This window comes from Cynoglossus semilaevis, chromosome 12 (assembly GCF_000523025.1).
Source record: "Cynoglossus semilaevis isolate Cse_v1.0 chromosome 12, Cse_v1.0, whole genome shotgun sequence".
Taxonomy (NCBI): Eukaryota; Metazoa; Chordata; class Actinopteri; order Pleuronectiformes; family Cynoglossidae; genus Cynoglossus; species Cynoglossus semilaevis.
Genome location: NC_024318.1, coordinates 582,464 through 597,028, shown reverse-complemented (window position 1 = coordinate 597,028; position 14,565 = coordinate 582,464). Strand labels below are relative to the sequence as shown.

At 45.6% G+C, this 14,565-nt stretch overlaps 1 protein-coding gene across 6 annotated transcripts in view; it reads left to right on the top strand.

Annotated features, from left to right (window-relative positions):
- Window positions 1–11,044, top strand: part of sdccag8 (SHH signaling and ciliogenesis regulator sdccag8) — a 24,239-nt gene extending 13,195 nt beyond the window's left edge. For 2 of the 6 annotated variants that reach the window (XM_025060535.1, XM_025060537.1), the window contains 3 exons: window positions 5,384–5,511; window positions 8,804–8,909; window positions 10,486–11,033. In XM_025060535.1, coding sequence (XP_024916303.1) covers window positions 5,384–5,511; window positions 8,804–8,909; window positions 10,486–10,693 — 442 coding nt within the window. In that variant the 3' untranslated portion in view covers window positions 10,694–11,033. Of the gene's footprint in view, window positions 1–5,383; window positions 5,512–8,803; window positions 8,913–9,051; window positions 9,285–10,485 lie in introns of those variants that run through there. The other 4 variants (XM_025060534.1, XM_025060533.1, XM_008321340.3 and 1 more) reach the window with 4 other exon arrangements.
- Window positions 11,045–14,565: the final 3,521 nt, after the last annotated feature.

The following is a 14,565-nucleotide window of genomic DNA, read 5'->3' as shown; positions in this document are numbered from 1 at the left end:
TTTCTTTCACTCATGCTGTTTTTATTCTGTGTTGCGTCGTTCTGCTGCATGAATTTTTCTGCCTCGGTTTAAATTAGAATCTCATTTGTTGAAGTTTACTTTTGGTCACGCAAAAAAAACAAACAACAACATGCAAATAAAAAGAGTAAAATGTTTAATTTTAACCAAACAGGTCAAAAATCTGAAGAAGCTGAAAAAAAAACCTTCCTTAATTTTACTCTGATTTTTTAAAATTCCATCATCGTTAGTGTGAAACACAGGGGCGTAACCCTAACCTTAATACTGGAAGGTCATGAGCAATTAAAATAATTAAAGATAAAAAATTGTGATAATTCTTTGAATCTTGTTGTACAAGAATTTTATAAAAGTAGCCCAAAATGAAGTTTATATCTAAGCCATCAAATGTGTAGACATTACTGGTACTGCTCAACGAGATACCACCTAAAATGCCATTTGGTTATAGTACCACAACTGGCCAGCAGGGGCTGGCTCCAGAAATCTGTGGTGACCGTTGCTACAGTAGATTCAGTACATCATTTTAAAAAGAACCTGACGGTTGGTGTGTGATTAACGTGAAGCGTGAGCACCTCCACTGGTCAGCCGCTGTAACTGATGTGTGATGTTCTTTAAGTGACAGCGTAGCCTGGAAATAGACCTTGAAAGTGCTTTAAAAGCCTGGTGGTGCTGAACCCCCGGGTGTCACCTTCAGAGAGTCGGTGTGGGTGAGTCAAAGTCAGTCAGTCCACTGACTCATGTGCTCCACTAATATCACACTCTGTGATGAAACTGGGATGTGACTGGTGTGTGTGTGTGTCTGTGTGTGTGTGAGAGAGAGAGTGTGTGTTCAGCAGAGTCCCTGACAGGATCTGAACCAGGGCTGTGGCCTGACCATCTTGTGGGGGTGGGAATGGATGAAATAGGCAGATCGCTTACTGGGCGACCTGAGGCGAAGTGGAGGCAAATCTGTCGGCTACAACTGTTGTCACCTCAGCCAAGAGTGCCCTGGGACACTGGCCTACATACACAGAGCAGAGCTGGAGGACAGAGAACAGAAGAGGAGTGAAGCATCACCCTCCCCACCCCTATCCCACCTCCCCAACCCTCTCAGCCCCCCCAAAGAAAAACTGCGATCAGCTCTTCATCACTCCTCATCAGTTTTGTCATATCCCTTTACTTTTTTCTATTCAAAGATGTCTGAAAGTCCGAAAGATGTTTTATTTTGAAAGTCTTTAACGATCCCTCAGCGGTGGCGGCGTATTAACAGGTCCGCAGTAACGGCTGACACCGGCCGACCGCTGCTCTACACTATGGAACCACAGTAAATACAAAGTACCAACTGTCTTGACCCATGTCTGGAGTTGAACTCCTGACCCAACAGGACTGATCCTGTGGACCAAATTGCCCTGGGTTTTTTTTTCTTTTTCTAAGTAAAGAATATTTGTGACAGGAAACAAATGAAGAGAGTCACACACAGTCAAAGACCCCCGGTCATGACACCGTACCCGTCTGACTTCACTCAGTGTATAAAGACCCCCGGTCATGACACCGTACCCCCCCAGACCACCAGACCACTCTGTCTGACTTCACTCAGTGTATCCGACTCCGTGCTCCAGTCTGACGTCCCAGCGTATCGATCGTTTGCTGTGGTTTATTTTTAAAGGCGCCACAGATTGACTGTGCTGCCAGTTGGCTGCGTACCTCTGTTTCGACCACAGATCATCTGTGCTAATTAAAACTTTTGCGTCTCCTTCTCTGTTTCTCTGTGCAGTTATACGACGGTGACAGAGGCCAATCAACAGCTAATTACTTCAGACTAAAGCTGGTGGGGTTTTCTTTTTTTTTTCTTCTTCTTCTTCTGCAGGAATGTTGAGTTGTCGCAGCAAATGTGTGCGTGGTGCGTGCCAGGGTCGTGTGTTCACGTGTGAATTCAAACGTACGATGTCGTTTCAGACGGTGTTTTTGAAGAGGCTTTTTATCCTCCTTTACGATGTGGACTTTAGGTTCAGGAGTTTTTTTTTTCAGATTTATTATTTGAGTTTATTTTTGTATTTTACCCACGATGTGCTGGCTGCTGACCTTGGTGCTGATGGTGGGGGCGAGGGGGGGTCCAGTGCTCCTTGAAGAAGAGAAGAGGCTCCGGCCGCCCGCTGTAAACAGAGTTGACTTGCTGACAGATGGATTGAATGACAGAGAGGCTAAGTGAGCCAGGAACGGGCCTGGCAGCATCGCACTGAGCCGAGAGAGAGAGAGAGAGAGGGAGGGAGGGAGAGGGAGAGCAAAAGAGAAAGAGGGAGAGAGACGGGGGGAGTAGAAGAGAGAAGAGGTGGCCAACAGGAGAGGAGGTGTGAACAGGTGCAGGGCTGCTGAAGGAAGAACCAGCAGATGGAGAGAGACACAGCCAGTTTAGTTACAGGAAAAAAGGGTGGGAGGGGGAAATTGAGAGACTTTATGAAAAAAAAAAAATGGGAGCAGAGATGAGAGAGCTGTGTTTGATAGATGGACAGAGAGATGGGAATGTGGGCCGCGCTGCACTCAGGTTAAATCCAGCCGTTAAAGAGACTCCACTGATGTGGCCGATGTGAGACGGCGAGTGAAACGCAGCCGCGGCTCCTCCATCACAGCATGGATATATGACCCTTGACCTCTCTGAAGTGACTGCGTCTACACTGTCATTATAGACATTGACTACGGTAGTGTCTGATGGATGTAGCCCACCATGACTGGTGTCATCTTAAGATGTCAAATTATTATTATTATTATTATTAGAACCGTTTTACAGATTGGAGAAATCAACAAATAATCAACAGCTATAAAATGTTTTTGTGTAAAACCATCTCGTTCTGATACAAATGCTGTAGGAGGTTGAGTGAAAGGGCAGAGGTCATTCACCACATCATCACAGAGGTCATCTAAGATCCGAGGCCTTCACTGAAGTGGTCAGGTGACCGGAGGCTTTGCTGTTCTTTCACTTTGACGAGGACATTCTTCGTGAATCTTGTCTAAAGCTTCTTCACATCTGTGTAAATGACGGCCTTTTTTCTTTTTTTTCATTTCTGCGTCTGTCTGTGTTTTTCAACAGTAGCTCATTTTCATTTTTAGTATTTATTTATATGTGTGGGTGAAATTGTATATTTACTGGGAAAGAATATATTCTTGTTTTTCTTTTTTTTTTCTGCCCTTAATTCCTGACAGCAGTCGGTGGTGTTGGTGTTTGCAAATGTCTTCACTCCTCCAAGTCCGCCGTCTGACTCCAATTTATGTTCGTTCTCTGATAAACCGCGGCATTTGGCGCTTCTGGCATGGGATGTCGGCTGCACCGCGGCGTGCTGCAAACTCTGCGCTTGGTCAGGCCCTGGCACCCCACATCTAATGGGCAACAGCTTGAATAGTGCCCACTTAGGCGGGCAGTGTGGTCTGGGCCCCCTCTCCTTTCTCACCACTCCAGCCAGCTCCTGCCTCTGCCACCTCCCACTTACCCAGCAGCCACTGTACCTGGCCGCAGCCCCAGAGCCATTCCAGTCTACCTACGGCCCCTGGCCCACACCGCTCTGGCCGTACTTATCAATCTGTCCAGCAGCGCATCAGGCCAGGCGTAGACAAACATGCCCGGCTCCGCTCTAACTCAGTGTTCACTCTATCGCCTCCATCGGCCCAAACAAGAGTTCCTGCCACAGGCAGCAACCCAGAGTCCATTCAGCAATTAGCTGGAAGGCAGATTATGGTCCAGAGAGAATAATCCAGGTCCAGATTCACAGATCTTTATTTTTTTCCTCTCTCTCTCTGTGTTCTCACTCCAGGGCCGCTCTCTATTCTGAGTCCACTCCGTCTTTCGTCTTTCGTCACTTCTTTCTTTCGAATTTGTGCTGCTCACTGGCTGGTGGGTGAACAAGAACAAGAACATGATGTAGAACCAGCGTCTGTGAACTTTAAAGCCTGGTCCTGATTACCACAGACACAGTGGCGTGAGAACTGCTTTATTAGATTTACTTTGAGTTTAATCTGACCGTGACTGTACGGTGGCTGGAGGTGTAGAGACAGTCACTTACTGCTGGAACTTTCTGGCGATCTGTCTGATGCTAATTGGTGGGTAAACAGGTCTGCTGTGTGTGTCCTACCCACCCACCAACCCTCTCGCTTACAAACACACACACACTCACTAACGCACACTTAGACACACTAATGCACGCGGCCCCCTGGAACCTCTTACAGGACCAAATGGCTGGCAACGTCTGCCCGCCATCTCCCGCTGAGCCCTGGTGTGTGCTTTGGTGGCTCAGGCTGCTGTTCAAACCCAGCGGGGGTTCATTCACTCACACACACACACGTACAGACACACACAGGCTCCTTGTGTCCCCTGCACACCCGCCACCCGCTTTCACACCCCAGACAGCAGGACAGCAGGAGAACACACACACACACACGGAGGAATAGACAGACGCGGTCACTTTAGAGATGCAGGCCAAACGCTGCAGGGGAGAAAAGTTTTCACCTAAACTGGAGAATTCTCTCTTCATTAGCGCCTTTGGACTTCAGGAAGAGTTTTGTTTTATGAGTTCTATTTTTTTTTCTCTCCCATCTTTGCAGTTTTTTTCTATCTTTGTCTGCTCCTCTGTTGTTCTGCTTCAGTTGGACGTAGTTGTGTCGGAAAGTTTACTTCAAACCGGAGTAAAATCAGAACAGGGACGAGCACCTGTTCAGTCCAACTGACTGTGTGTGTGTTTGTGTTGTGGGGGGGGGGGGGAACAGTCCGTGAAGCTGTGACGTAAGGTCAACCATCAGCTGCAGTGTTTTACAGTAGAAAAGGTGGTTCTTCTCAAACCTCTGCTGCTCGTTGCGCACACACACACACACGTTCACAGAAAGTACAGTTGACCTCACGTGACCTCCTGGTGCCAGTCTCCGGGCAGGACAACGTAGAAGGGTTTCTTCAGAGAGGATGACCGGTGCGAAGTCCGCGTCACACACGACGGGCTCTACAGTCGGTGTATAAATGGTCAGCTGCTGTAGGTGGGGGAGGGGGGATGGGTCGGGGGGTGTAGGCTCAGACTAGACTGTTATAGTTAAGGTCAGGTTAAAAAGCTAAAGAATTGGTGTGTGTGTGTGTGTGGGCAGCTGCAGCAGCACTCAGGGGTCCTGCTGCTGACTGTGACCCTGCACTTGGACCTCCTGAGTCTGTCCTGACCTTTGGTTCATTTCTTTTAGGGGGGATTTCCTTCACCTTCCTTTTCTTTCTATTTTTTTTTTATTTCATTTTCTGTGTCCTGCCTACATGTGTCTAGTTCTTCTGTCACTCCAGGATTGTTAATGTAAAACACTGTCCATTCATTCATTCGTTCGTTCGTTCTTTTCTGATTGGCGCTCTTCTTTCCCACCTCCTCTCCAGACAGGACAGAGATTACGCCGATCGTGCTCATCAGGACGAACTGGAATCCACACAACTCTCAGCTCAGGAGATGGAGAGGAAGCTGATGGTCCTGCTGGAGCAAATGGAGTCTCAGCACCAGCAGAGAGGTGTGTGTCCGTCCACAGTAGGTGTTCTGGTTCTGCTCCTTCACGTCTGCTGAGCTCTGAGTATGAACCAACACTGACGCTGATGTGTTCGTCATTTGTTGGAACACAAACATCGGTGTCGGTTTGTCATAAACAAAAATCAATTCTGACCTGATTTCCCTCATTTTTAGTCCAAATATTTATGAACCCTCTGGTTTAATTCCTGGCACTGATCTGTCGATACGATACGTATCACGACACGGGGGCAACAGTTCGATATATTGTGATTTACTGTGATACTATAGACACGACGAGATATTTTTATGAACCAACGCCAGGAATATTTAACTGTGGCCCCCCCCCCCCCCCAAAACACACACAGGCAGAACAGTGTAAACGCTACACCCTTCAGCAGAATGTTTCCTCCACTTCACTAACCTCCATCACAACATGACCGTCAGTGGGAGAGGGAAGAGGGAGTGGGGGGCTGAAGTGACCTCAAAAGAACAAAACTTAGAACAAAACAAGAATCAGGAAGAAGGATGGAGCAGAGGAGCAGAGAGGAGGTGGAGGTGGAGGTGAGGGTGGGGGCAGTACAGAGAGACCCAGCGCTGAGCTCTCTGTCTGTCTGCACAGCAGAGCTGCTGCTGTTAGCACATCTGTTGCACCATCTGGAACAAGCCGCCCCCTCCCCCTCCCTCCTCCCCTCCACAGCACAGCCTCCCACCATCCTCCCTCCCTCCCTCCACCGCTTCTTCTCGTCTCTTTTTATTTACCTGTGGTTAACTTCCACAAACAGGGAGTCTGCTGCTGCACAGAACAAAGATGGAGGGTACACAGGGAGGACGGAGGGAGGCGAGGGGAGGGTGGGGGAGGGGGGGGGTAAACAAAGGCTGTGTTTCTGGCGTGTGTCGGCAGCACACATGTTGTCTAAAGAGAGCTGACATCAGAGCGCAGCAGGACACCGTGGACAGGGAGGGGACAGAGGGGTGGACGTCCTTTAGTCGCTCGCATCACTTCCTCTCCCCGTGCAGCCCAACAGACGAGCTGGATAATTAGCTTTCTCGCTCTCCAAGTCCCGCCTCTCCATCCATCCACCCGTGTGTCCTTCCATTTATCCACCTTTTTTTTTTCCCCCACTTTTTATTTTCTGATTCTTTTTTAAGTAAATGCGTACAGAGCAGCCTCTAGGCGCTCCGAACCAGCCTCTAGATGATATCAGATATTTCTCTCTCTCTCTCTCCCCCCCGCCCTCCCCCTTCCTCCTCTGTTTGTTTCCACTGCCAGTTCTGCTGGGCTTCTGTGTCCCAGGGTTCTGTTTGGACTTTACACGGACAGACGCATTCAAAGCCTGTTCAGCTAATTAGCATTCTTCATACAAGTTCTCCGAGCGCTGATCAAACTTTGCTGGTGAGCATGTGTTTTATTGACGTCCGCTCTCTGCAGTCGTCAGCGGCGGAGACCCCGCATTTCATCAACGCCGCTGGTTTAGAGGAACAGAATAATGAAAAATAAAGGACGTGTTCAAGAGTCTTTTTGAAATGAGTCTTAAAACTTAAACTTATCTTTATGCACACCATGCACAACGAAAGGAGCAGTGCTTGAGGACGATGCCATGCTCAGTGCATCTCAGTGGCAACCTGGCAGTTGGTGGATTCGAACCTGGGGCTTTCCGGACCGAAGTCCGCTTCCTTTACCACTAGGCCACCACTGTCACTGAGAATTAGAGGTGTATGAAAATATCAACATACTTCGGTGTATTGACGATACCGTATCAATCTCCTCCATCATTGATTATTGATTTTTTTCTCACCAATTCCCAGTCCAATATTCCTGGTGTTGGTTCATTTTCTTTTTCTTTTCTTTCTTCTCTAGTGATTCCAAATGTAGATCCCTCTGTTCCAGTGTTAGGAACTGATGTTCAGATGGAACAGAGTCTGAGACTAGGATCACACTGGGATTACAGTTACATTGTGGGGAAAAAGAAACTCAATATATCATCATAACTATAGTATCACAATATATATCGCAATATTGTTGCCACTGTATCGTGATACTCGTATCAACAGATTCTTGTTAATACACTGCTACAAATACTACTGTATTTGTATGTTGTATGAAATTTCAATTTCATCTTTTCATTTTTATCATCATTTTATTTTTATCATTTTTATTTGTAGATTCAACTTTCAGTCTTTGGGGGCAGCAGAGGTCTAATTCTTTACCTCTATATTTTCCTGTACTCAAAAAAAAATCAAAAATGTAAAAGTGTCGGCTTCTTTACTGCTCTTCAAAGACCGCCCGTCCTGTTATTTTTTTTTTGTTTGTTTTGTTTTTGGTTGATTTGGATTGTAACAGAACGGAGGAGCAGGTGGAACCGTTCCTCGGTCCAAGCTGCAGCCATTGTTATTTTAAAAAGAGCAGACATATGTTGGATTTCAAAGGAATGATGAAAGCCCAGTGTTGGATTGTTCAGAAAGAGGCTCCTGTGAGCGGCAGAGGATGAGAGCGAGGGATGATGGGAAAAGGAAAGAAAGAAAAAAGCTGCTTTGAAACAACACTAACTTTTTCCTCGACGTGTTTTTTTTTTATTCTTTGCATCTGTTTCTTTCTGTATTTACTGCTTTTGTTTTAACAGATTTAATTTCTTGGATTTCCTAAAAACAAGGACTTTGTGGAAATGATTCAGAGACGTTTGTCATTTCCTGTTCAGTTTATTCAGATGTGAGGATACAGAGTATTTTACACAGTACACATCTCGTACAAAAGCTGAAGTTACATCAAAAGAACATGTGATTAATAGGGATATTAAAAAAACAGCGTGTTCAGACAATTAAAAGCTGTTTAAATGCTTCTGGTTTAAGTTTGAAGGAATAATTAAAGAAATAATTATCATAGTTGGTGTAAAGATATAATTAGGCAGCGATGGAGGGAAGATCCAAACTTTTATCAAACTCAGCCAAATTTAATAATTAAAAAAATCAGAACCAACTGCTCGTCTAAGGATAGAAGTCTTTTTTTTTTTTTTTTCTAAATGTGAACTTGAGTTTCATCATGTGTGCAGTAAATTAAACCAGTGAAGTGGTTCACAGTTTGGACAAACATCTGCACAAAGAGAGAATGTTTTAGGAGGAAATTTAAAAAAAGGACATTGTATTAAGGATGTGGTGGATTCAAACACAAATCCTTCTTCATGTCGGGCAGAAGTTGGATTACACTGTGGCCATGTCGGCCGAGGAAGTGCATTGTAGTTGGTGTGAAATCTGCTCCATGTTACCGTGTGATCGTCAAACTGAACTCCTCGTCTCTGCAGTTGGAGAAATGGACGCTCTGCTGACTTCCCAGAATTCCTTGATAAAGAGGCTGAAGGAGGAATGCTGCGAACTCCTGACCAGAGTTGAAGAAGTGACTGAAAAAAACAGGTCAGGATTTGGTTCTTTTAACCTTTTGGTTTCTTTGGTTTAAGACATGGTGTTTTTTTCTTTTGTTCTCCATCAGAAATGATTTTTTTTCCTTCTTCCTGGGTTGTTGTTTTTCCTGACATCCTGCTCATCTCTTCAGGCTGTTTGGACTGAACATGCCAACATCCCTCACTGACCTGTTTTCTTGTTAACCTGATGCTACAGTCGTCACAGCAGGGCCGCGCAGCGCTCCATCTGGGCCGCCCATGTGTGTGTGACAGTGACCCTGGGCCCAGTGTCCTGTCAGCTGTTGGAGCTGTGCTGCACATTAGTCACATGACAGCACCCAATCTGGCCCTGACAGATCGCACTGGCCTCACCAGCTACGGGACGCTGCACGCTGCCGTCTTTATGGGCCGCGATCAATAACAAACACACGGAGCGACAACGAGCGCTCTGTCACCTTTAACGTGTCTTTACGGGGTTTTACAGACCTGCGACGCTCCGCTGTGTGTGTGTGTGTGTGTGTGTGTGTGTGATGTAGTTCAGTAGCAGGACTGTGTTGCTGTCTTTTGTCCCTCAGGCTGCTTCCATCTCCTACAGTGTGAGCTTAGTGTAGCGGTTAAAGTCCTGCTGTATGGACACAGTCAGACTGAGGGGGGAGACTCTGAGGCTGTTTCAGACAAATAAGAAAAGTCAAAACCAAATTGTCCTCAAAGTTTGTCTCGTAGGACTTCTCCTCCTAATGGTTGGCTGTGATCTTGGTCGTTGTTGTTGTCATCGTTATACTGTAGCTGTAGAAATGTTCGGGCGGTAAGAAAACACACAAAAAATTTCGTTTCACTATATCTTTGTGTAGTTCTTCTCCTCTTAAATTGTTTATAAAAACCTCAGCATGTCGTGGTGTCTGTGGCATCACAGTATGTCAGACTCCATCCTGATACGGATCATATTTTTAGGGCTGAGTATCGACAGAAGACAGAGCTAAAAATATGTCAAAGTCAACATTTGGTCCAGGTCAAACCGGGTCGTCCCGCTGGTCCTACTTCTGTTCCCCCGGGCCTTTCACCTCAGACCCCAGTCTTTACAGTCTGTAACAACAAACCTTGGTTCTGTTCAAAGACTGTGAATTTATGTCTGTCCTGTTGTCGGGTTCAGATCCCGTCCATATTTTGTGTCAAATTTTTATTATCTGCTGCAGTGTGTTTATTTTTTTGGGCGTGCTTCAGAAAAAAAAAAAGCCCCAACTGCAGTAGTAGTAGTAGTAGTAGTAGTAGTAGTAGTAGTAGTAGTATTCAGTACCTTCTCACTGTCTCCAGGAAAAATCTATTTTTTCTTCTCATCAAATCAGTTTCATGTTTCCCTGCAATTGCCCTTCTCATTCAGTACCTTCTCACTGTCTCCAGGAAAAATCTATTTTTTCTTCTCATCAAATCAGTTTCATGTTTCCCTGCAATTGCCCTTCTCATCATTGTTTTCCCTCCCCTGGGGGGCGCCAGAGTACCTTAAGGAACCATGAGCCACACGCTTCACTGATGTAACATATTTGTACAACGTGGGGCTGATCTGTGTGTGTGTGTGTGTGTGTGTGTGTACAGGATGGAGGACGAACACCACAAGAAGACAGTCAACAGTCTGAGAGCTCGCTGCAGCAGCATGGAGAAACAGTGTGTCCACCACGGTCACATGCACCAGCGCATGAAGGACAGGTGCAGAGAACACACACACACACACACACACACACACACAGTGTCCACCTGACCATCTCAGGAAAACAATTTACAGTTTTTGTTCCTGAATGATTACTTTAACCTCCACAGTAGTGTTTAAGTACATACTTCAAATTCTAAATTTTCAAATCTTTTTTTTTTTTTAAAGCTGAAACAGATTGATGTGTTTGACCTCAGGTCAGTGAGTCCCGGTGTTCACATCACTGTACACTCCCTGGGTCCCCTCCCCTTATATTTACTGTGCCCTGGTTGGAACACAGACCAACAGCTGGTCTTCTTAGCAGTTTATCACATGGTTTATTTCTGGTGCTGAAGCTTCACACCTCCATGACTCAGATGAATGACTGATTTATTCTTTTTTTTTTCCTCCTCGTAGCTTTAGCTGCTCATCAGGATATGTTTAAACCGCGTGGCTGTAGTTTCTCTGCTGTAGTGATTTCTGCTGTGTTTTCAGTGACCTTTGACCTCTCCTTAGGTTTGCGTCTGTTTATTCATTTATTTTGAAATTGTTCTGAGGTTTTAATCTGACCTTCTGTGTTTGACAGATGTCTCTCTGTTCATTTACCTCTGGTTTCTTTAGCGTCAGTGAAGTCAATAGAAAGTTTTGGTGAAATATCTGAAGTTACGCACTAACGCAGTAGGAAGTACACACATATATATATATATATACTTCTTAGTGTGTTTCCCCAGAGCTGTTGGTCTCTTTGTTAAAGTCCAGTTGGTGTGTGTCCTGGCAGACAGTTTAGCTCGGCCGGTGCAGCAGAGACTGTGTGGGTGGAGTTGCCCCGCTCTGTGCTGCCTCTACATCCTTAACTTCACCTTGGTCCCAACCTGAGCCAAAACACACACGGACACACACACACCTCTGCTGCTGCATCACTGACGCCACATATTGTCTCCCACCCACCAGTGTTAACCTGTTGACCACCTCACACACACACACACACACAGCGGACCAAGTTCCCAGACTCACAGCTGTCTCTGCTCCTGTGGAACTTTTTTTTTTTTACTTCATGAAAAGAAAAACTCGCTTCATTTGTCAAGAAAAGTAAAATATGAATTTTTTTTTTCTGTATTTTTGCACATATGTTGTAGTGTATGTGTGTGCGTGCGTGCGTGTGTGTGCCTATTGCATGTTCTCTGGAGGTTTAGCAGAGCAGGGTTCTGGCTGCCAAGTCTAGATTGGCTGGGAAGTTGGCTCCTAACTTCTCTCTTCTCCCATCTGAACCGCAGTAATCACTCTTGGCATTTAGTGAGTTTTATTTTCTGCTTTGACACTTAGTTAGTCGATGAATCCTCCTGATATTTAACAATCTCTGGAGTGGACTCCCCTCGGCAGCTCTTCTACTTTCAGACTAACTGTCAGAGCCGTGTGAGTTCTGCTGAAGGCTGTGTCAGTGTCGGTCAGTGTTGGCCGGCGGAGTCATGTGACATTCACAGGTTGTCTGTTGTGAATGGTGGAGATGACGGAGGTGCGATTCACGTGGCCGAGGTCGTCCCCTCATCTGTCCCTCCGTCTTTTCTTCTACAAACTTTAAGGCTGTTGTTGTTGGAGTGGACCGGTCGAAAAGAAGAGTTCAGACAAAAACAAAGAGTTCAGTGAGGTCACAGTCTGCTGTGGTCAGTGGTCAGGACTGAGTTAGACCAGTGACTGAGTGACGGAAACATTTGTAAAAATGTTGTCATTTTTTTTCCTCCGACACTTTTTATAGTTTCAACAGTAAAAAAAAAAAGCGATGTCAATTTAAATATAAATGTGATTTATTGATTACGGTTATAATGATATATATAGATATATCTAGATCTATTATCTTTACACTTTAAAAGTCTGATCAGGACAACATTAAGGTAAAACAATATTTTATCGTCACATTTTTAATATTATATAAGGTTCTCTTTTTTGTCCATTTGAGTTTTGTAGTATTTGTATTAGCAGTAGTAGTACTGTAAGACAGTAATATCCTTCCAGGATGATTAGAACTGGACTGGACTGGTTCTGACCGTGGTCCAGTCCAGACCAGACCACGGCTCAGCCTCCGTGTTAAGACTAAAGTGTATTTTTCTGCGGCTCCTCCCCCTCTCCTCCCCCTCTCCTCCACCCACAGACACTGATGTTTATGTTCATGTATAAGCATGTGGGCCGCTCCTCTCTCCATATGGCGGCGCTCTCCTCTGAACAGCACTGGCATGTTCTGCTAATCCCTCCGTGTGTTCGCGTCTATATGTCGGTTATATGTCGCCTGCCCCCCCCCTCCCCCCCCCCACCCCGGGGCCCGGGTGCTCGCCCGGCGCCCTGTGGTTTCACCGCCCCAGGGTTAAGGTGTATGTGTTAACAAGCTGGTGTAAGTGGGCAGAGTATCCAGCGCCCCGCCCCTCCCCACAGCCTCTCCATCGGCCCGCAATCTGTGCTGCGAAGAGCGGCAACAGCGCACCACGCACAAAACATTTGGAAAATCAGCTTGATTTATTTTTACATGGACGCGTCGATGCCAAACTACACAGGGGTTTTAACACACGAGCTTTTCATTATTTATTTCACTATTTCTGTGTTGTTGTTTGCTGTGTTTGTCTGAACGCGTGCGTGTGTGTGAGTGTGTGTGTGTGTGCGTCTATCTCCTGACACTGAAGGGACAGAACGGAGGGGGGAGGGAGAGAGGGGAGGGCGGGGGGTGAGAAGAGGAGCTGTAGAGCAGTTAGATGAAAAGAAGGTAAAGGATTTACTGTAAATGTTGAATTAATCCTTTGACTTTTGGATTTATTATTTGAATTAAATGACATCAAATAAGTTGAATAGTTCAGATAAAACAGTCATATAAATTTAATGGGATTTTATTTCACGTCAGCTTCACCATAAAAAACAATATTTCCGTAACCTGTGTTTTACTGAAGTTCCTCAGTCGAGATGTATTTCTGTTGTTAGTTATAAGAAATATATTTTGTTAAAATACACAGGAAATCTATTTAAACTAGAGATAAAACTAAATATTCACACAATACTTTTTTATGATTATTTTGACTTTCACATCGTTGTAGCTGCAGAAGATGAAACGATCAGTGAACCGTGTGAAATGTTGACAGTTTTCTTCAGTCCTGAAGTCAAATCCTCAAAGTCTTTGACCCTCGTTGGTATTCACCTGACGGTTGACGTCTTCATTAACCTGGTTAATGAAATGTTGACAGTTTTCTTCAGTCCTGAAGTCAAATCCTCAATCAGTCAGTCAGTCAGTCAGTACAGTCAGTACAGTCAGTCAGTCAGTCAGTCAGAGAAACCAAATTCACGTCTGTTCATTAAAACCTCTGTAAAAAGAGAAGATAAAAGTTAATATTTATTTCCCAGCTGTAAACTCACCTCCTCCTCTCCTCCTCGTCTTTTCACTTCCTTCTCCTTTTCCTCCCCCTCCTCCCCCTGCTCTCCGTACCAAACGCCACACAACCTTTCCTCACCCTGCATCTGTTCACAGACTGTTTCACCAATTATCACTACTCATGTACACACTTAGGTCACATACACAGCCTGCATCTCACACACACACACACACGTATGACAGACCAACATAACACCAACGCTCGCTTAAACACATAGTGACAGTAGTGTGTCAGCCTGTGTATGTGAGCGCGTGTGTGTGTGTGTGTGTGTGAGCTCAGTGAGCAGCTCTCTGAGGCTGAGACATATACACGCAGATGTGTCTCTACATCCACAGGCTTCAGGAGGCCATATGGCCCCCACCAAGAAAGATGGTGCGTGAGTCTGAAGGAGTGAAGGAGGGAGGAGGTCATGTGTGGCATGAGCTGTGCAAGCAGTTGTTGAAGTATGTTTGTGGGTACGTGTGTGTGTGTGTGTGTGTGTTTTCACCAGAGGCTCCAGGAGATTGGTTTAATGGAACAAATGGTCGCGGCGGGCCGTGGACGACAGAACAGTCTTGTTGCTACCTCAGGCGAACAGT